We start from the raw sequence: 23035 nt of genomic DNA on the forward strand, positions 1-23035 counted from the left end.
TTATCATCGGTTGACATTAGAACATCTCAGTCTGTTCTGACTGCCATCCACCGTCCAAAATTGGAAACTGTCCTCAACGGTCGTAAGCATAAGATTGCCTGTCTCTCTCTCTCTCTTGGGCAGTCCGTTGATTTCAACGATGACGTGGAAGTCGGTTAGTGTCCGTGTCGAAGGTGTGATGTGAGTCCGATCGGAGCTCTGAATCCCTGGCCGCAGATGTGACACCTGATGGTAGGAAATCCGGGTAGTGGCGCCCGTAGTCGTGCTCTTTTTGCTTCCCAAGCAGCAATGCTTTGATCTCTAATGGCATCGTCTGCGCTTGATTCCACACTTCTCCAAACTATCCAATCTTCAGCTTTTCTTCTCCAGTCGTTGAGTTGGTTTGTGTTTTTCAAATGTCTCTATAACACGTCTTTATAGCACAGTTTCGTTGTGCCTAGAGGTCGTGTACCTTCTTTGAGCTCACCAAAGAAAACTGCTTTTGGTAGTCTGTTGACATGCGCATGACATGTCCTGTCCATCTCAGTTGGTTTGTTAAAATTATTTCTTCAGCACTGGACATTTTAGCCTTGTCTAATACTTCAAAATTCGATACATGGTCTACCTGTAAACTCTTCCTAACTGTCAAAGATCAGTCTCTCCCTAAAACTGTTTACAAACTAACTCTAAATATATGTCCGGTCTTTTATCCCAGTTACTGCCACACCTTGATTAACACCCTTATTTCAGCTGTCTTTGTGTGTTTTAGTGAACAACTTCTTCTCTATTATCGGGTTAGGGTTATGACAATTTTCGTAAACTGTTGCAAAACTCACTGCCACTCTTAAAACTGTCTGTAAACTAACTCTAAATATATTGACCGTTATGTCTGATCCTACCACATTTTGACTAACTATCCTATTTCCACTGCCTTTTGTGTTCCTTGGTGAAACACTTCCTCCATTGTCTTTCTCTTAACCTCATGTCCTATACCTTTGTTCTACTGATAAACATATTTCCTCTTTTTGTGATAGTTTTCTTCTTTCACTGTACCACACAGATTGGATAGCAAAAGAGAAAGTGGGCCGAGGAAGAGAGGTATGAATGAAGTTTCCTGTGAAAATAAACTGGGAAGCAGGAGGATATGCCAAGTTCTGGTAATAGGCTGAGAGATATCTGGACATCTTTTCAAGAGTAGAGATATTTGGGAAATACTGACTCTTAAGAGAGATCGGAATAAAACTTGACTGAGAGGGGTCGGAAGAAGAGAAGGATCTGAGTAAAAAGAAGGGGGTCATACAGGTTGACGGAGTTAATCTTAGCTGAGATTCGGAACATGAAAGATGGGAATTTAGCTTAGAAGTAATGACACTAACGACAGGGCTCCAATAACAACAAGGCGAATATATTACAACACGTGTTTGTGGGTTTTATTTTGAATGCAAATTATAAACTAATGCTTTGTGCCCCAGTGCTCGTCTTGAATCGATATAGCTGGAATAAGATGAAGAACAAGGAAAACGATGATGGCATTTGCGTTTTGGAGGTCAGTAAAATTGCGGAGAGTAATCTACACATATAATAAAATGAAATTGATCTTCCCCTCTAAATTTGGTCACCATAAAACTATACACACATAAATTTCAATATGATCATGATTTCTGTCAAACTAATGCATGTTCCTGGAAAGTAACAGTTGCTTCTAATTGATTCCATAATTTCTTACATTAATTCAGACCAACCTGACTCTCACTAAACAATCATACTTTAGGGAATATGCATAATTTTGACTTACTCAAAAAAATTCTACTTTCACTTTCTCATCGAACACTCAGAATTCTTCTTCATTGCATACAGTTTTCAGATCAGTTTGTCATTTTTTAATTTTCTTATTCCGTGATATTATTGTATATATTATTATGTTCCATGATATTATTGTATATATTTATTATATTCCATGATATTATATATTTTTATCTTATTCCATGATATCATTATATATATTTATCATATTACATACTAGCGGGGGTACCCGGCGTTGCCCGAGTGTTTGTTTCCGGGACAGGGGGGGGGGAGTTTTAAAAAATGTTATGGTAGGTAAGTAGGAAGGATCAAACCCGGAGTCATGAGTAAAAGTAGGAAAATAAAGTGTGAAAAAAAAAACAAAAAAAACAAAACATTTGCAACGTTAACAGTTCGGCCACCAAGAAAAGTCCATTCCAGTTGTTTAGGAAAAAAACAAAAACAAAAAAAAAAACGACTACGGTAGGTCGGCGCGAACGTAAAAATATAATGTGAATTGTCCAGCACGCTAACCACTACGCCACAGAGCACTGCAGCTTAGTTTAGTGATTTTAAATAACTTCACATGAAAGAACTACGAAGCCAAACCGGTGTTCTCTTCTCAACTGTTCCTTGTGAACGATCCCCAAACGGTGTTAAGTGGTGGCAGGGGGAGGAGGAATTTATTAGAGAGAAAATATTTTACCACTTCCATTGATCTTAACCGATTTTGGCCGTGACTTCTCAGCAGAAAAAGTATAGAAATCTAAGATTATCGAGGAATTTGAGAAATAATAAGCCTATAACACACCTCAGATATTGTTCTGCCGTTTGTGCATATTATATTTGCATGAAATATCTTGATTTGTAATCCTATTAATGTCAAAATCAGACGGGAAAAAATGAGTTCATTTTATTTATATAGAGATTATTACATATATTTAATATATTCCATGATATTATTATATATATTTAACATATTCCTTGATATTATTGTATATTTTTAACATATTCCATATTATTGTATATTTTTATCACATTCCATATTATTATATATATTTATCATATTCTGTGGTATTATTATTATATATTTAACATATACCATGATATTATTGTATGTTTTTATCATATTCCATGATATTATTGTATATTTTTATCATATTCTGTCATATTATTACATATATTTATCATATTCCGTGATATTATATATATTTATCATATTCCTTGATATTATTATATATATTTATCATATTCCAAGATATTTTTTCTATATTTATCTTATTTCGTGATATTATTATATATATATATCTTATTCCATGATTTATCATATTCTGTGATATTATTATATATATTTATAAGCGTAATTTACCACAGCATATATCAAAAGATGAAAAATCCAGAAACTCTCAAAATTTCACACATTTTTATTTAATTTTAAATAATACAATTTCTTCAATAAATAATAGTTATTTAATAAAATGTTCTTTTTCAAAACGAATATGCAAATATCAGGAAGTTTCATTGGATGCCCTGCTAATTTGGCAGGTCAAGAACTTGCTCAAGATGTTTCCATGATGGATAGGTGTTCGTAATATCAAGTCAATTCATGATAATCTCTGGTGTAGCACGTCATTAACAGTCCCAAGGTGATGAGAAAGCCGCAAGTGGAGGGGCTTATCACTCCTCTCGTCTCCATGGTGAGCGGTTGTAACACAAATCTCTCAAGTAGACCGGCATATTTTGGCTGCTGCTGCTTATTTTTTTTTTTTTTTTACATAGGGGTCACCACTTATCAAGACCCAGGGGCCACTCGAGGATAAGGGTTAATGGGTATACATTAGTCATTGTGATTTTAGCGTAGTAAACATTTGTGGGAATTTTATAACTTAGATTACTTAGGGGGACGGTTCAATAAGAACTTGTTCACATTGGACTTGAAGACAATCAGATTGTAGTCAGCTGGAAAGCAGGCAAACAGAAGAGAGCTCCACAGGCGAGCAGTTGTTGAACATCATTAATTTCGAATGAATCAGGCAATGATTGTTGGCATTCGTTAACCCGATATCTTTCCGTACTTACGGGACAGACCACATGAAGGTTGCCAAGATTCCTAAGTGACAATGTTTCTATGGAATGATCTGGATTTGAACTTGACACATCCAGGTTGTCAGTCCGTATCATTAACCACTTAGCAACATAACCTCCTTGCTGCTGCTGATGCATTTCTAGGGTTTTACAATGATCCCATGAGTGACTAGAATGCAAAAATGTTGACACAACTTTTTAATATTACATTTTTTGAGATGAGACTTGGTTATTCGTATTATTTGGATTCTTCAGACTACTGTTCTCATCTTGAGTTTTATTTTCACAAGATTTTGATCGATGTAAGCTCTTACCTTCTTCAGGTGTATCTTGTTGAATGCAGGAATCTTTCTGTCGAACTTGGGAATCTGCACCAGGTCCGTGTCATAATGGATACAGTACTTGGTACAATACAATTGCAAATTACTTAGGATTGCTTCCCATGGCTAATGGAACAAGGGCATGCTACCCTTTAAATTAAAATAAATTAAATTAAATAAAGGGTTCCACTTGAAATTCTGTGCAGATTCCTGAGTTTGACAGAAAGATTCCCGAGATCAACAAGAAGAAGGTCTGAGGTTACCTCAACTAAAACATTGTGAAAATAACACTTAAGATGAGAACAGTGATTCCGATTCCAATACCATAAAAAGTTCCAATTTTTCAAATTCCAATTAACCATCCCACCACTACTAGCTATTCTACGTAGAAAGGTACTTCAGCTACGTAGAGAGGTACTTCTTCTATGTAGAGAGGTACTTTGCTGTTTTGTTTTTTTCCAAACTGATTGATTTTTTTTTTCAGTCATGGACAAGCCCTGATGTTGGCTTCATTTGGAATGGGTTCTGGAGAAATCTTCTTGGACGATGTCAACTGCCAGGGAAACGAGCAGTCCATATCAGAGTGCTTGCACAACGGGTGGAGCATGCACAACTGTGCTCATTATGAGGACGCAAGTGTGATTTGTTCGTAAAGTGAGTATACATTCAGTGTAAATATTTTTTACTTACGAGTTGCATTCAATAAGTTTACAGACTTTTTTATACAGTCATTTAAAACTGTCATAGACTTTTGAAAATTCAGTATGATATTGTTATACATCTTATGAGATGGCTGACCAATTTTTATGATTTCAGGTTCAAATGAACAGCTACAGCAGGAATTGAAATGCACCCTACTAAAGCCTGATTCTCACAGCTGGTGAATTTCGAAAAATTCAATCTGGACGGGAGGACACTTTAGAAGAATGATATGCAATAAAATTGTGATTTAAACTTGGAAAAAATATCACAGAAATATATGGAATGCTTCAGACAGCTTTGGGACCATTTTGCATGAATATATCATCAGTTTTTGAGAGGAATAAGAGATTCGAGGAAGGCAGGGAGTCTGTGAGAGATAATGAGAGGTGTGGGAAGAATAAAGAAATCAGAACACCAGAGTTGATTGACCAAATAAAGAATTTCATGGATAAGAATCATTGTCTGTCTATAGAGACAATAAGTACACAGTTTCATGTCAGTGTGGAAGCTGTACACACAATCATTTGCAAGGAACTGAGGATGCCGAAGATTTGCACAAAGTTTGTTCCAAGGGTGCAGTCCACAATTCTATCCTTGTCACAGACTATTTGACCAAAATGGGCATCAAAACAGTTCCTCCCTATAGTCCATACCTTGCTCCCTGTGCCTTTTGGTTATTCCCTAAGCTCAAGGAAAACCTTAGAGGCTGTCGTTAAGAGACAACTGAAGAAATGAAAGAGGTTGTTACAAGGGTCATTGACACGCTCATACAAAAGAACTTCCATGGGGCCTTTCAGAAGATGTTAGAACGGTACAAGTGCATTGCAGCTGAAGGAGATTACTTAGAAGAGATTGGTTGGTTGTTTTTGTTTTACGGCATATCAACCCTTTTCGGCTTATTTAATGCTGAATCCAAAGATTTTGAAGAAAAATATTTTTAATAGAATATATTTGTTGTTTTCATGTCGGTTTCTATTTAACCCATAGTTGGGACCCTAACAGATACTACCACTCCGGGTCAGAGTGGACTTGGGAGCAATGGTAATTAAAGGGTGGCTCCACACTCCCCAAAGCCCACAAGCTGGGGCCTTACCACTGGATATAGTTTAAGGTCATATCCAGGACCCCCATTGAGGGACTTTTACCCTCTGCAGGGGGGCAGTCGGCGTATTCTAATGCCCCACCGACAGGGCCGCATTGCAGCTGAAGGAGATTACTTAGAAGAGGACTAGAGGTTCATGCGTATACTATCAATAAAAGTACCCATACGAAAAAAGTATGTGAAACAGACTAGGATCCTACGATGCGAAGATGCAAGTACGTTAGCTAGTTTAGCAAGTCAGTTTGCATAGCTGGGCTAGTTATATAATAGGGCACGTATAATGTGTGTGAGAAAATCAGCAGTAGCCAGAGGATAGCTGGCTAGTGAAAATATTAGCAGCAGCAATCGTTTACAGCATGTATGCAAATTGGCATAAGTTTGCTTCACAAGAAAAAGAGAGAAAAATACACCATGTGGTCAAAGACGAGAAGCAAAATGAGCACCAGAGTAGATGGACATGTGAATTGAAAAAACATTTTCTATCAGATCGAAAGTGACATCATTCATCATAAAGTCTGTTTTGTCTGCCGCATTTAACGCCTGCCTCCCATCTCAATTTCATATCACCCATCTCTGGAGACAATTCTGTTTGCAGATTAAAGTCATCTTGACATGCACTAAATATTGTCAAACTTCACACTAGATAACTTAATTGCTACTGACGTAGGGTTCCTAATATATATGTTTAGCAATGTGTTTAGCATGGTTGGTGCGATTTTGAATTGAAGAGATGGTCACATCTTCGAAAACATTTCATAAAGTTATTTAAAGTTTGAAATAAAAATAAATTCAGATGTGTTTTCTGTGATATAAGCGTTGTTTAAATTTTAAAATAAAAATATGTATGAAATATGTAAGCCAAATTACAATGCAATATTTTGTAAAATAAATAAATATTTTTTTTTAAATTAATATTTCGGCAATATATGCCATCATCAGAATTTTATACATCTTTTTCTTTTTTTTTCCCTCGCCATGATGGCAGAAAAGTTAGTAGTCCACGTGTTGTTTGTCTGCGGTGATATAATCAAATGTCGGAAGAATACATTTGGTGCACATGATATGAAATTCAGAGATATTTAAAAATGTTAGAACACTAAACAATCTATATAATTACAAAACTCAAATGAACTTGTAACGGGTGTTGTAACCCAACATCCGGTTTACGACTTCCGGTTGCACATGCGTACATAAACAAATAATCAATGCGACAATAAAACATATTGTTTTACTGTGTACGTTTTCAGCATCCCAATTGTTTTTTTTCGCATTTAAACTATCCAAATAAACAATTGTTAATACTTTCTGCATTTTTTTTACATCGTTCATTTCCATATTACGTCTAAGTTATTTTAATGCAATTTTCTTACAAATAAATCTACTATAACCCGTTGACAACCATAAGAGCATTTTATAATGGAAATTTAAAAAAAAATTTATTCTCCATTTTTTAATACACTTTTCTTAAAAAACATTCATACATTTTCTTCTACGCTACCAACATAACTAAATAACCCCGAAAATATATTTTTTTTAATTTGCGTTACAAATAAATAATCAGCACGACAATAAAACAAATTGTTTTACTGTGTACGTTTTCAGCGTCCGAAGAGTTTTTTTTTTCACATTTAAATTACAAGATATATCAAAATTTGAATTTAACTTTAAGTATTATGTATGTATACCCATAAGTATGGCAAACCACTTATAATTCAATAGCTTTAAGTTTTTTTTTCAAAAATAAACAATTATAAACAGAACTCATAGAAATCTATCTATATTCTTTTTCATTTTAATATACTTTCATAGAAATGTTTACGTTATGTCACAAAAAACTATTTTCTTTACGTCACAAATGTCACGCTCATCAAAGGGTTATATAATTTTCTTTTATAAAATACTTGTTTAAACAGTGTTCAATATTTTTTGTTTTCTTTTTCAGACGGTTATGCATCTTTTTGCACAAATATTTAGCCTACTTTGATGATCTCCTGCTAAATTCTCGCCCAACAAAATGGACACGAACTGAATAAAGAAACATGGAGACATTCATCTAGCAATGCTACACCTTAAATATTCTACCTCCGTTTCAATTCGAAGGGATGTAAACCATTCAAACTCAACAAAGTCGTAGTATTAATAGTTTTTTTTTTTTTGGTATATGTAAACAAGAAGACGATGATAACTGATTTTTTTTAGAAATAAAATAAAATAAAAATCCCTTAATACAGGGGGTAGAAATGATGAACTTTTGTTTAAAACATTTCTCACAATTTCTTTTTTTCTATTTTTGTTTGTTTTGTTCATTATTTCCATAAAAATGGTAAAAAAATTTTTTTTTCTATTTTCGTCGGAAAAAAAGAAACATTGTGAAATTATTAATATTATTATAAAATAAAATTTTATAATTAAAACAAAATTCAGTTGTTTCAAATTGTTAATTATATTTGACTGGTTATTAAAAAATATATACTTTGTTTGTTTTACTAGTTTAAACCGTAAAACATTAAAAAAGAACAACAAATAACACCATGAATTGCTCTAACATTTCATTTAATGCTACACTAATATGCAGAAAGTATCTGTAATTTAATTTATCCCACCTTTTTTTTTTATTCTGCAACCTCTCTCACAGACGTGATGTTGCTAATCTCAGACTTTTTAAAAATACTATTATGGCATGTGTTCTTCAGAATTGTTTGATATATTCCCTGCTTCCTTTGTTCCAGCTTGTTTGGCTCATTGGTCTAGTGGTCTTCATAAATTTGCTGTTTTGATATCTCATTGTAGTAGATCTTTTCCAAGAATTCTCCAGTAGTTCCTTTCCAAAAACTTCAGGCTTATGGAATTTTCCAGTAGTTCCTTTCAAAAGTACTGCAGGCTTATGGAATTCTCCAGTAGTTCCTTTCAAATTATTGCAGGCTTATGGAATTTTCCAGTAGTTCCTTTCAAAATTACTGCAAGCTTATGGAATTTTCCAGTAGTTCTTTTCCAAAGTACTGCAGGCTTATGGAATTCTCCAGTAGTTCCTTTCCAAAGTACTGCAGGCTTATGGAATTCTCCAGTAGTTCCTTTCCAAAGTACTGCAGGCTTATGGAATTCTTCAGTAGTTCCTTTCCAAAGTACTGCAGGCTTATGGAATTTTCCAGTAGTTCCTTTCCAAAGTACTGCAGGCTGATGGAATTTTCCAGTAGTTCCTTTCCAAAGTACTGCAGGCTGATGGAATTTTCCAGTAGTTCCTTTCCAAAGTACTGCAGACCTATGGAATTCTCCAGTAGTTCCTTTCCAAAGTACTGCAGGCTGATGGAATTCTCCAGTAGTTCCTTTCCAAAGTACTGCAGACCTATGGAATTCTCCAGTAGTTCCTTTCCAAAGTACTGCAGGCTTATGGAATTTTCCAGTAGCTCCTTTCCAAAGTGCTGAAGGCTTATGGAACTATCTGCTGTTTAGGTTAGCTCCTTACATCAAGTGGTATCATACCTTGTCTGGAGCGAATTCTATAAAAAATAGAAAAGTGTTGCGGGGACTCACCTATGCATTAGATATGAACTCTTTCCAACTGTATACACTCCTGATCAAAAATTTAAGACCACTTCAAAATCTTTAGAAAGAAACCCTTTTTTTAAGGATAGATTTTAAACTCCTACCACTTAAGGTTACCAATACTACAACCTAAAAGGTTATGAAAAAACCCCCTACATTCCAAACATTTAATTCTGAAATTTACATTTTTATAAAATGAGGCATTTACACTTGATCAAAATTATAAGACCTGGGGTATAAATTAAAGAAATTGTACGAAAAGTGTATGAAAACATTCAACAACCAAATTTAATAATGAGTTCTACGTCCACTGGTTTTGATGACTTCAAAAATTCTTTGGGGCATGCTAGAAAAGGTGTTTCCATTAAGGTGCAGGGGATGTTGCTGCAGCTTTTGAAGATGGCTTCACTAAGTTCATTTTTTGTTGAATAGGTTTGCCATTTCGATAAACCTCTCTTGTCATCCATCCCCAAACATTTTCAATTGGGTTCAAGTCTGGTGAGTAAGCAAGATGTCCCAAAAAACGGGCCCCATTTTCTTGCAGAAAGGTTAAGGTTCTTTGTGCAGAGTGGATTGATTGCAGCATTATCCTGTTGGAATAACTATTCATCCTACACAAATGATGACCCTCCGTCATGAACAATGCTGTGTTTGTAACCTGCTAACATAACCAGCCGCTGTTTGACCACCCTGCACCACCTAGAGTTCCATTGTCCCTCTGTAAGAAAAGACACCCCGTATCATTAGGGACCCTCCACCACTATTACGCGTGAAGAACATTTCAGGAGGCATGTTTTTGTTATGCCAATATCGTTAGAAGCTATCAGCATCTGTATTTGCCTTAATTTGACTAGAAGAAAGTTCCCTGTCTTTCACAACAACCTGTCTTATTCTCGTACTCAATGCAGGAAAAATTTTTTTTGGGGGCGGGGGTATACCAGTGGATTTTGCTTTTCCATAATTCTCTCTATTCTTTAGAATTTGCAAATCACAGTTCTACTGCAATTTACCTTAGTTGCGATTGGCCTGCTGTGACAAACCCTGCTTATGGAAATCTAGAATTTGAGCATACTCAACTTTGGTAAGTTTGCTTGCTTTATGCATGGTGACACCTTTACGCAGTGATTGCTAATCTGTAACTGAACTAAAAAAATTTTTATACCCACTTGATCAAGTGTAAAATGCTTCATTTTATAAAAATCTAAATTTCTGAATTAAATGTTTTGAATGTAGCATTTTATTTTCCATAACCTGTTAAGGTTACCAATACTACAACTTAAGTGAGAGGAGTTTAAAATCTATCCTAAAAGAAAGTTTTCTTTTTAAAGACTAGCAGGGAAGGGGGGGGGTCTTTGCCAGGTCATAAAATGCACTTAAATATGACATTTTAATTTGCCTAGATTTTGTATATATTATTATAGTCAGGATTTCAAAAGTAAAAAAAAAAAAAGAAAAGTATTTGGGTACCATCAGCCAGAATTGAAACCGACAGCAAAACTGTAGCATGTAAAGCTGGTGACGTTACCACTGTACCAACGTGGCACGTATATGAACTGATTAAAAATGAACTAAAATGACTGTATAAAATATATAACAATTTTTTCAATATTGACCCATTAAAAGCTATTTTAATCAGCTAAGGACCCATTAAAGAACAGTCCATAAAAAATCCAATCATTTGAGACACTGCTCTGTGACTTTTAGTTTCGGAAGAGATAGAATTTGAAAATAGGGAGATAGACAGACATCGCCTCTCATGTTGTGTGGTGTGTGTGCGTACTTTGTAGTATGCCATCTTAGCGTTAAGTACTATAATTAGTAATATTACAGCATTTTTTCTTCTTGAGTAAGTAAATACTACTCTTGAAAAAAAAAAAACAAGGCTACAAGATGAACAACTTTTAAGAAATTTTGCTTTGGATATTACAACAACATGAAGTACAGAAGAAGAAGAAGAAGAAGAAGAAGAAGAAACAAAAAAAAAAAGAAAAAAAAAAGCTGAAGAAAGACAACAGAATATGGAAGAAAGGACGTTCCAACAGCAACAAGAACTACAAAAACAACAGATGCTACAACAGCAGAAAACTGAAGAAATGTTGATCCAATAATAAAAAAAATGGAACATCTATAAAAAAAATCAGGAATTACTTCTCAAAAGCTTGACCAATAAATCTCACATGGACAATAACGCAGCATTTTCGCAAAACTCAATATAGAGCACCATAGAGAAATTTATCGATGTTCCTGATCATGATCAAATGTTTGACTCTTTCTTTAGAAGGTACAAAGACCTTTTCAATGTCTATTGTGAAGATTAGTGTGATGCGAAAAAAGTTTGCTTTTATGAAAGCTAGGAACTACAGAGCACAGCAGATTTGTAGACTACATCTTAGCTAAAAAAAAAAAAACTATGTATCTAGAGTTCAGAACTGTTTAGTCTCAAAACGTTACTATTCAATAAATGGTGGAAATGTTTTAACTTGCTAAGTGGGACGACAGATTATTTAGTATTTGTGTCAGATGTAACTGTAACAACTTTAGACTAGCAGAATTATCATCAATTGATTTTAAATGTCATTTTCACTCAAAGCCTAGTTTGAGCAAAAAATGCTGAGTTAAGATGGAGAATACTAGCAAAACTCGAAAATGAATCCACTCTAACTTTACAGAAACCTGCAGAGGATTGCCAAAGGGTCATAAGCGTGAGAAGCTCTTCTGAAAACATAGAAGAATCAGGCATAGCATATGCCAGGAAAGTAAAGTATATATCTAAAAATGACTCCCCTAAAAAAAAAGAGAAAAAAGAATATGCCCAACCATATTCTCAGTACAAATCAATGAATTACTCCCCTCTCTCTCTTTGACGGAATGGTCATTACTGACCAGTAGTGGCACTTTTCATGAATCGCTGCCATTGACTCCGGTTCTGCGCAATTCTGAGTAAGTCAGCTATGCTAATGATTGCACTGTCCTTCATGTTTTTTCTTTTGTGGGCATGAAATTGCTTTTCTCTCTAGCGCGACAGAACGCTGAGGCGGCAGCATCTATATATGGGTAACTACTCGTGAACACGAAATGCTATATATAGATCTCTAACGTTAAACAACAGTGTCCCGGTCATTCTTAGATGGGAATACAAATAGCTTTATGTAGATCACCAAAGTTAAGCAACATTGTTTGGTCATTATCAGATGGGTGACTACTTGGTAATTCCAAATGATTTATGGAAATTACCAAAGTTAAGCAACACTGAACTTGGTCATTTTCAGATGGATTTGTGAAGTCGATTCCGGATATGGCTCAAACAGTTTATGACCTCAAAATTAGATTAATACGTATATATTGTTGGTTTACTATGAAAGTTTACTAGGCCAGTTTCTATAGGGGTGATCTATATTTTAAATTTTTTATGTTATCATCCGAGCATGATGTAAGGGTTGGAGAGGTGGGTAGAAAGAAGCACGATTATATTAATTTTAAATTCTCTTTTGAGGGTTGGGTTAATTTAAATTCTTTGGGGGTTGGGTTGGAGAGAGTAATGTCCATTTAAGGGGTCAAAAAGTATGTGAAATTGTTTCATATATGTATTAAAATTACCCATCTTAGTGTAGGTAAAATTATTTTAAATATTTGTTGTATATTCACCGTCCTTGCAAAGGTAAAATTATTTCATATACATGCTATAAATTATCTACCCTAGGTAAGATACAATTATTTCATACGTCTAATACCCCTCCTAGCTAGGTAAAATATTCTTTTGCTTGAAATAGCAAATGATACATAGACATTAAAAATTCCTTTCTCTTAAGAATAAAAAGTATATTCAAAATCAAATTCAATTTTCTCATTGTTTATATGCTGCCAAGCAATGCCGGGTACTCCTGCTAGTCTATATATATAAAAGCAAAAATGTGTGTGTGTATGTATGTTCGCTTTTTGTGTATGTCCACAAAAGGCTTTTTTCCGGGAAGCGATCGGTCGGCTCACTCCTTAAAAAAACTTTTTATATGCTGTCTAAATGTTAATATCTACGAGTTAAGAACGGGAGTCGTCTGTCTATTTAATTTGCCCGACTTTGTAAAGTTAAATATTCCACATTTTTGGATTGCCGCGTGTGGATTCGGCTTTTTCGTATAAAAGCGAAACTAAGCTTAACACATCGTTCCCGGCGATCATGCCGGGAACGTCCAAAAACAATCAGCTTTGATCAATGCGGAGTTTCTCCTTATATCAGACAATTGCTATTCAATTTGGAAAATCCCCTTTTTATGGGGAATTGACCCCCCCCCCCCAACATCTTGGGGGAAACAAAAAAAGCAAAAAAAAAAAAAAAAAAAAAAAAACTGCCCCATAGTAAATAAAAAAACTGCCCCGTAGTTAAAGTTGATCTCATTAAGTCATTAAGTACGGGCACCTGCTAATTCTTAATACTTAAATTAATTCAAACATGTTTCCGTTACTATTTCTTGGTGGCCGATTGGTTAACATTGCATATTTTTTTTCACACTTTATTTTCCAACTTCGCCTCAAGGCTTCGGGTTCGATACTTCTTACTTACATACTAAAACTTTTTTTTACCCCCCCCCCCACTCCCAACACAAACATCCGGGCAACGATTTTTTATTATTCTTTTGTTTTTATTTACCCAAAACCACACACACCTCTAAACACCCGGGCACGCTGGGTAGCCCTGCTAGTACAGAAATAAAAGAAATTACGCCTGACACAGAGAATTACACTAGGAACAATTCTGTTTGTTTTGGAATAAAACTTTACAAAAGTGCTGCAAGCTTGGTCGTAAAATGTCAGATTGTAGAAGCAAACGCAAAACAAAAAAAGGGAAAACTGAACGATAGATAAAAAATTCACGCAAACACGTAATAATCAAGATATTTAATAAAATAATGAAATTGCATTTACAAGATGGAACAATAAAATTGTTGTCCTAGAAAAGACGTAATTCCATTTACATTTGATGAAAACCAGTTTTTTTTTGTTGTCTTATCTACTAGTTGGTCAGTTGTATACAAATCCCAAAAGCAATAGGAGCTTTCTATCCTGTCTGAAAGTGATACAATGTTCAATGAACGAGATCAGAGATGCACTGCTGTACAACTTATGCTCTCTACCAATCCAATTTATGACAACAGGACCATTGCCAGCACCCTCATAATGCAACTCTGGACAGTTAAACACTTGAGGGAACGGCTCAACAAAGTTTCTGGCCATGGTTATGGTCTTTGGTGTGATTTCAAGGGAGGGCCACATCATGCCGCCTCACATTTTTGAATTCAGTTTGAAAGTCAACACCAATGTGTACCTGGATGTGCTGAAGAGTGTGGTGATCCCCTGGTGTAATCAGATGGCTACTGGCAGACCCTGGGTGTCGCAGCAGGACTTGGTGTCGGCCCACAAGTCTAAAGGGACACAGGCTTCTCTCACTGCCCCACCTCCTCCATGACCTGAACCTGCTGGACTAATTCGTTTGGTTATACATCAAGAACATCACCAACATGACCTCCTACAACACCAAAGCCAGCCTGATTGCCACTATCCACCAAATATTCGCTGAGACAAATTTATTGTTCCACCCTGTAGACACTGGGTTGGACTTTTTAATGATAAATTTGCATACATAGAAAAAACTTTGCAAATCGACTTCGCAGAAAACACTGAAGTCAGCTAGCACGGTGATTGACAATAAGATTAATTTTATTGGAGAATTATATTAACCAGTAAATCTGAACGGCACTATTAAAAAATTAAAAGCATTCGTCCTTAAAAAATCTGAAAATCTATTCGGCACGGGCTGAACAAACAAGTTTAAGTTTTGGGATTGTTCTATAAATACTTTCTGACAGAACGTGGAAAATGTGATATCGGATGCTGAAGAATTAAAAGTTGAACTAAAACAAAGTGTACCTGAAGTTTTTCACCGAGTTTAAGCAGGTGCACAAAAATGAATACAAAATTTGAAGTGAAAGAAAATGAACACACTATTTTTTTAAAAAACGTTCCATTCACAACTTTGGGCAAAATTTACAAAGAACTTGACAGACTTGAAAATGCAGGCATATTATCAAGGATTGACTTTAGTAAGTGGGCAAAGCAAACAGTTTATGTACAGAAAAAAATCAAAGGAGATACATGTTTGTGCTGACTTTTCTAGTGGCCTTAATGCAGTATTAAGAGATCATCATTATTCTTTCCCCAATCCGGAGGAGGTATTTACAAAACTCAACAGTGGGAAAATATTCTCAAAAGTTGCCTTAAGTAATGTGTATTTACAAATCTAAGTAGAGGAAGAAAGTTCAAAGCTTGTGTGTATAAACACACATCGGAGTCTATACAAATTTGAAAGGCTTACATTCAGGATTAAGGTCATGCCGGCAATTATCCTACAAATACCTGCCGGTTTGGACTTTGCAACAGTTTACTTTAACAACAACATAATAATCAGCAAATTCTCAAAACAATATCAGCAATATATAGGGTTTTCAAAAGAATCTAAGAATACGGATTTAAAGTCAAGGAATGAAAGAGTGATTTTTTTATGAATGAGATTAGATATCTAAACCATATCATTGATGAAAATAGACGACGGCCTGATCCTAAAAGGGCCACAGTCATTAGTGACATGCTGATCCCCGATAATGTTCAAGCTTGTTAAAGCTTTCTGGAATTGGCTAACTACTGTCACATTTTCATCAAGAATAAGCATAAGTAATCAAACGCAGTTCATACCATTGATTAGTACTTCCATAGTGTTCTTCATTTTTCAATTAATAATCATTTCATCTCATTAACCCTTATCCTTAAGTGGCTCTTGTCCTTAATAAATGATGAGCCAACAAAAGAAAGAAAACAAAACTTAAAAGAAAATCCTCATTTATTAAAAACAAAAAAAAAATTATACGTGACAATCGGTGATGCATAAATGTTCACTTAATAAAATCCGTTTCAAGGGAATCTTGTCGATGATTAGTGACAGAAACCTCCAGCGTATTTAACAATTCTTTGAAGTCCAATAACAAACCTTCTGTTGTGGTTCCTTAAAAAAAGAAAAAAAAGATTTTTTTTTTAAGAATTTACAGTTTTCAGTTGGTAAGACATGCTTAAAACAAAACAAAAAGCAAGTGAAGCATGCATGGTCCCCCATGAGTGCACAATGAATGAGGCATAAAAAAATGACTAAGTTCAGTATTTACCCCCAGCCCTACTCCCTCCACCCCATTTAGCTCCGAAAGTCTCCAGGAAACCTAAAATCCTGGTGAAAATGAACAAACAGTGCAGTTTTAGGCCTTAACATATGTAAATTTGAATTCTGCACCATGCAAAAAAAAAGAAACGACTAACTCCACCATCGGGTATGTACAAAATAAAAAAGAAAACAAAAGTGATTTTTCTTTCAAAAATTGTGTAATGTTTTGGGAAATTTGCTTTTTGCCGAGGTTGCCACTTATGGGTCAACTGCTGAATGACAGAAAAAAAAAAAAGTGGCAATTATTAATCTTCTACCTACATCCTTAAATGCAGTACTGTTGCAACATCTGACCAATAACTGCTCGGAACATCCTATCTTGCCATGAGAAAGTTCAAAACTGGCATCGAAATCTAGTAGGTGATGCCCTTTTCTCTTGTTTGAAACCTCTTTCTCACAGAAGAGACATTGCGAGCCTACCTCTGTTCTATCATTATTTTCTTGGTAATTACTTGTCTTAGCTTTAATCAATGGTCCCCCCTTGCCAAACCTTCACAAAAAAACACTCATCTAGCTAAAACCACTATCAACACCCCCTCTCTATATGTGCCTAAATCTAAATGCAAATTCCATGAACAAAGTTTCTTTCCTAGAACTGCCTGCCTGTGGAACTTTGTTCTGCTGGCCTGTTTTCCAGCTGACTACAATACTGTCATCTTCAAGTCCAATGTAAACAAGTTCTTATTGAGTCATTCCCTTAAATAATCAAATTATACCCAATCCCAGTTACCACTGCACACTCGTTAACCCTTCTTCTCGAGTGGCCTTCAGACCTTGATAAGTTATGAGTAGGGCTGTGACAATAGAATATTCTTTTCATTGTTTTGACTCTTGAGTATATATCTGTTAATATCTTATACGTTTTTATGTAGACTGATGTGGTTGATTAACTGTGTCTAACTGTATCGGATATATACCAGAGAGTCAGAACCATGAAAAGACTATGCTGTTGTCACAGCCATAGTGATAACTTCCTTGTAAAAACAAAAGGTTATGTATGCAATGAACAATACTAGATAATTAAATGTGATACTCACCGTTTCAAAAGACCAAGCTTTAAGATTCTATGATTGTTGAAGTTCTTGAAAATTAAGCAAAATATCTGGAACCATCTAGTTATCTCTATATGAAGTTAGACAATGTGTCTATAATTATATTATTGATAGGCTGATTAATTGGAAATGGGAATATTAGAAGGTTTTAAGAATCGGAAATATTGAACCTTTTTTTTTTCGATATGGAAATCGGGAATCAGAAACAACGAAACTTTTGTGTATCAAAATATAAAATATCAGAATTTTTATGGGAATTGTAATTGGAACTTTTTGGGGTATCGGAAACAGTAGAACACCTTGGGGTATCAGAAATACTGGAACTTTTTGGGATATCGGAATCAGAACTTCTTGGGATATCGGAATCACACCTTTTTAGGGTATCAGAATCAGACTTTGAGATATCGAAATTGGAACTTATTAAGGTATCCGAATCACAACTTTTTTGGGTATCCGAAATCAAACCTTTTTTGGGTATTGGGAACAGTGGAAGTTTTTGGGGCAACAAAATCAGAATTATATTGGAACATTTTGTGTACAGCAGAACCCCAGGATACGTTTTTTTTCAGGTTATAATGTGGAATACAATGTTTTTCCGGCCTCTGGTTACAGTATTCGCCCCACTTTACATTGTTATTCATAATGCTATTTGATTATATACATGTGTATTATATACTGTACTGTATTTTGTTACTAATTTTTAATGCCCTATACTGTATCAGAAAAATATCTGAATTTAGAGGGGAGAGTATCAGAAAAGTTTTAGCTTAATTGGAGATTCCCAAAACAATTATTTTTGAAAAAATTTGTCATTATTGGGCCAAATGATGAAACGATACATATTTATTTGAAATGGTCTGTAAAACTACAATCTATTCATCATAATAACTTCTGAATACAATGTAAATTTATCACCAAGGCCAAAGTTATGTTTTTGATAGAATTTGTTAGCTATGTCAAAGTGGAGGTTATGTTTTTAGGCAAGTTTTCAAGTGTCGCTAGATATTTAGAAATTTAAAAAGAATAAGTAATTGCATTGGAATCAGGGATTTAGAGCAAAATTGGTAATTGTATGAAAGTGGAGAGAAAAATTTGGTTGGTTGGTTGGTTGTTTTTGCCTTACGGCATATCAACCCTTTTTGGGTTATTTAATGCCGAATCCAAAGATTTTGAAGAAAATTTTTTTTAATGTTTGTTGTTTTCACGTCGGTTTCTATTTAACCCATAGCTGGGACCCTAACAGGTACTACCACTGCGGGTCAGAGTGGACCTGGGAGCAATGGTAATTAAAAGGTGGCTCCACACTCCCCAAAGCCCATAAGCTGGGGCCTTACCACTGGATATAGTTTAAGGTCATATCCAGGACCCCCATTGAGGGACTTTTACCCTCTGCAGGGGGGCAGTCTGCGTATTCTAATACCCCACCGACAGGGCCAGAGAAAAATTTGAAGTCATTCTATCGCTAGTCTATATATAAAGACGATAGCGTGTGTGTTCTTTTCTGTGTCACGCTTACATCCAGGTCATTTAATTGTTATGTACTTCCATTTCTTGTCATAAATAATTTTACCAAGAATTCTTCATAAGTTTTGGTTTCGGTTTCGATTATAGCTGATGGCACTCAAATCATTCATTTTTTTATAAATAATTTTACCAAGAATTCTTCACAAGTTTTGGTTCCGGTTTCGATTATAGCTGATGGCACTCAAATCATTTATTTTTTATAAATAATTTTATCAAGAATTCTTTATAAGTTTTGGTTTTGATTATGGCTGAAGGGACTCAAGTTATGTATATATATATATGCACATATATTTTTTTTCATAAGTTTTTATTTTGGTTTCGATTCAAGCTAATGCACTCAAGTCATATGGATATATATATTTTATTTTTGAAATCACAACTTTATAATATATAAAAATCAATAGTATATTAACTTTACAATAATATATACGAAATCTGCAAGAATTAAAATATCGTATTTAAGAATACTTTATGACCGGGCTTTGCCGGGCATTCGTGTTAGCTTAGATAAATACTTTTGCAGTTTTAACAAAAAAGGTACAATAATATCAGAGCGTCTCCATTTACACTGAACATCTACAGAATGCCAACATCAATATATTACATATGAATGTGTCCCCTGTGAAATTTCCACATGTCCCGCTAGTTTATATATTTGTATGTACAGGATTCACACCTAAACTAATTAACTGATCATTATGAATTTTGGAACATGGCTGTTGAGTGCTTACATGACATACTTTTATAACCTGAATATCAGAAATAACAGAAAATAATATGAAAAATATGCTAATAAGCATTAAGAATGGGAGAAGAGGTAAATTAAACAAAAGAGATAAAGTGAACAGAGTAAATAAGCAATTGAGTTAAAGTGAAAAAGTCTACTTGGTGATGGCTTCCAGTTTCAAAAATGGAAATATTTTAGGGTGGATAATTTTGGGGGAGGAGGGGTACAGTTAAAAAATTTGTGAAAACAAATTTTTTAATAATTAATTTTTTAATAATTAATACCTAAGAAAATTAAACTGGCTTTTATAATTTGGAAATTTTAATACTTTATTACAAATAATGAAATCACACATTTTGTTGGAGGGATGTTCTACTTTTTTAGGCGATTACTTATATGTGGTTTTACAAAACCAATTCCATTTGAAATTCCATACAAATTCTGGAGTTTACAAAAAATATTTCTGAACTCGACAAGATGCACTCGAAGGAGGTTGGAGGTTACATCGGTTGAAACGTTGTGAAAATAACATTTCAAGATGAGAATAATAATCTGAATAATTCAAATAATCCAAAAGAAAAATTTTTTTTTACTTACTCAGGTCTTTTTTTGTGGAATCAGATGTTTTGAGAGCTTCAATTTTGTCAGATGAACTATGGATATCATCGAATGTATTCAACATCTGAAACAGAAGATGACCATTTTTATTAATGGTGATCACTTGACCAGCTATGTTCATTTATTGCATATTTGAAAAACATTAATGAGTGTTATTGGATGGGTGGTTGCACTTTATGGCATAACAATCCTTGTGAGGCCATTTTATATAAGAACTGCATTTATGTTTGCTATATGAATGGTTTATGGATGAATTTTTTTGCGTATGTACATAGATAATATTTATCAACAGCACCCATCTTGCGTTCTACATTGATATATGCTCGATCTCTGGCTTCAGATATGTGCTAGTCTAGCAATACTAAAAATAAAACATAACATTTCTTTCTGTGGATGAATCTCTCTCCCCATATATATATACAGTAGAACTCCGGGATACAGTGGCCCTAGGATACATTTTTTTCAGGTTACAATGTGGAATTTTCCAGCTCCTAGTTATGGTATTTGCCCCATCTTACCGTGTTATTTATAATGTTATTTGATTATATACATGTGTATTATATACTGTATTTTGTTACTAATTTTTAATGCTGTATCCCAGGGTTCTACTGCATAACAGGCTCCTTCAGTCTTTGACAGACTATGGATACCCATGAAGGGGCGCCTACGCGTGAAATTTTTGTGGCAGGAGTTGCACAATCCCCAACCACACCTCTCGTGAGTCGACATTGTTGAATACCAGTGACAAGTGGAGATTCAAGACGACTGAAAACAAATGCTGAGATAAGAGGAAAGCACATACAGCGCCTAGATTTCCCAAATAGTCACCCATCTGATACTAACCAGGCTCAATTGTTGCTTAACTTCGGTGATTTGATGAGAACCGGTATGTCAATGCGATTATGCTGGATATATATATATATATATATATATATATACATGCGCTGATTGCGATGTTAAAATCACATGATCACTATCGGCTTTCTTGAATGACATTTACGATTTATATAAATATTAATTTCAACTGACTGAAAGACGGGTGCAATACACAAACAACGACTTTGGATTGGCACAACAAAAATGATCACAGTCTGTGTAGTGCACAAATGCATGTTTGTATATATCTATATATATATATAAGGTTGTTGAATTTTTATTTATTTTTTTATTAGCGATTCTTTCTTATTTACTTCGCTCCCTGAACGTTTTTATTATAAGAAAGGAGTTATTTCCCCTTTGTTTACATTTTTTTCTTCGTCAACATTTTAAGACATATTTTTACTTTTTGATGGTATATATATATATATATATATATATATATATATATATATATAAAAGGCAAAATGCACACAAGAGTTTTCGTATGTCCAAGGAAGGCTTTTTTTTGGGGGGGGGGAGTTCTCGGAGGCGGGGGGGGGGGTTTACTATCACTTAGAACTTCTTATATACCCTGTAGATCATAATGTGTACAAATTGTGAACGCGCGTTGCATCTAGATTTATTTACATCGAGTTTAACACAATTCTTGCTATTTCGGCCCCTCTTGTGTTGATTCGGCTTTTTCGTATGAAAGCGAAACTGATGTGAAAGAAAAGCGTGGTTCTCAGCCTTATGGGCCGTAGCGTCCAGAAAGCAAATAGATGTTTCGTCAATGTCGGTTTTCACTGTTACATCAGACAATTGCTTTCATTTGGACACTCCCCTAATAAACGGGGGAGCTGGTTTACCCCAACATGTTATGGAAACAAAACCAGACATAGTTGGGTAAAAAAAACAAAAAAAAAACACTAAAAAGATCTATCCCGCCGTAAAATTAAGTGCGTGCGGATTTGAGCTCATTAAACACGCACTTAAAAACTATCTCGCGGAAATTGTTAACAGCGGAATAGCATGATTTTTTACCTCGATTTGAACTCATTCACTTTATAATACCCAAATGAAACATCTTATATTGCTTATGTCGCCGTAGCGCAGGTGTATGTCATCAGCCTATTGAGCTCAAGGCTCTGGGTTCGAGCCTACCTGCCACCCCCCACTTTTTTTTTCTTTTACACCTAAAAAAGATTTTTTTTTCATTTTTAAAATCGCTATTTTTTTTTTTTTTTTAAGTTTAACATCGTTTTTTTTTTAATATTTAAACAGGGTTAAGTTTCCTTTTTGTTTTGCTTTTTAATGAATTTAACGTTACGTTTAATACCAGGCAACGTCGGGTAAATCTGTGAGTATATATATATATACATACATTTTTAAAAGAAAAATTTTAAATTTGTAAAGTAGAATTTACAACATTTATTATTCAACACAAGGAATACAAGTTGTGAAATATATATATATATATAT

General features: G+C 34.6%; 2 protein-coding genes across 2 annotated transcripts in view; one reads left to right on the forward strand and one right to left on the reverse strand.

The window, feature by feature from the left end:
• LOC145265492 (scavenger receptor cysteine-rich domain-containing protein DMBT1-like) overlaps window positions 1–8214 on the forward strand; it is a 122877-nt gene extending 114663 nt beyond the window's left edge. Inside the window, exons 24-25 of the mRNA XM_080121370.1 lie at window positions 4651–4820; window positions 7913–8214. Coding sequence (XP_079977496.1) covers window positions 4651–4819 — 169 coding nt within the window. The 3' untranslated portion in view covers window position 4820; window positions 7913–8214. The remainder of the gene's footprint in view (window positions 1–4650; window positions 4821–7912) is intronic.
• An 8170-nt stretch (window positions 8215–16384) lies between these two features.
• LOC145265493 (HAUS augmin-like complex subunit 7) overlaps window positions 16385–23035 on the reverse strand; it is a 38564-nt gene continuing 31913 nt past the window's right edge. The window contains exons 9-10 of the mRNA XM_080121371.1: window positions 20675–20759; window positions 16385–16564 (exon numbers count right to left, since the gene is read on the reverse strand). Coding sequence (XP_079977497.1) covers window positions 16455–16564; window positions 20675–20759 — 195 coding nt within the window. The 3' untranslated portion in view covers window positions 16385–16454. The remainder of the gene's footprint in view (window positions 16565–20674; window positions 20760–23035) is intronic.

This window comes from Euprymna scolopes, chromosome 40 (assembly GCF_053919585.1).
Source record: "Euprymna scolopes isolate OS-2025 chromosome 40, ASM5391958v1, whole genome shotgun sequence".
In the NCBI taxonomy this organism is placed as follows: Eukaryota; Metazoa; Mollusca; class Cephalopoda; order Sepiida; family Sepiolidae; genus Euprymna; species Euprymna scolopes.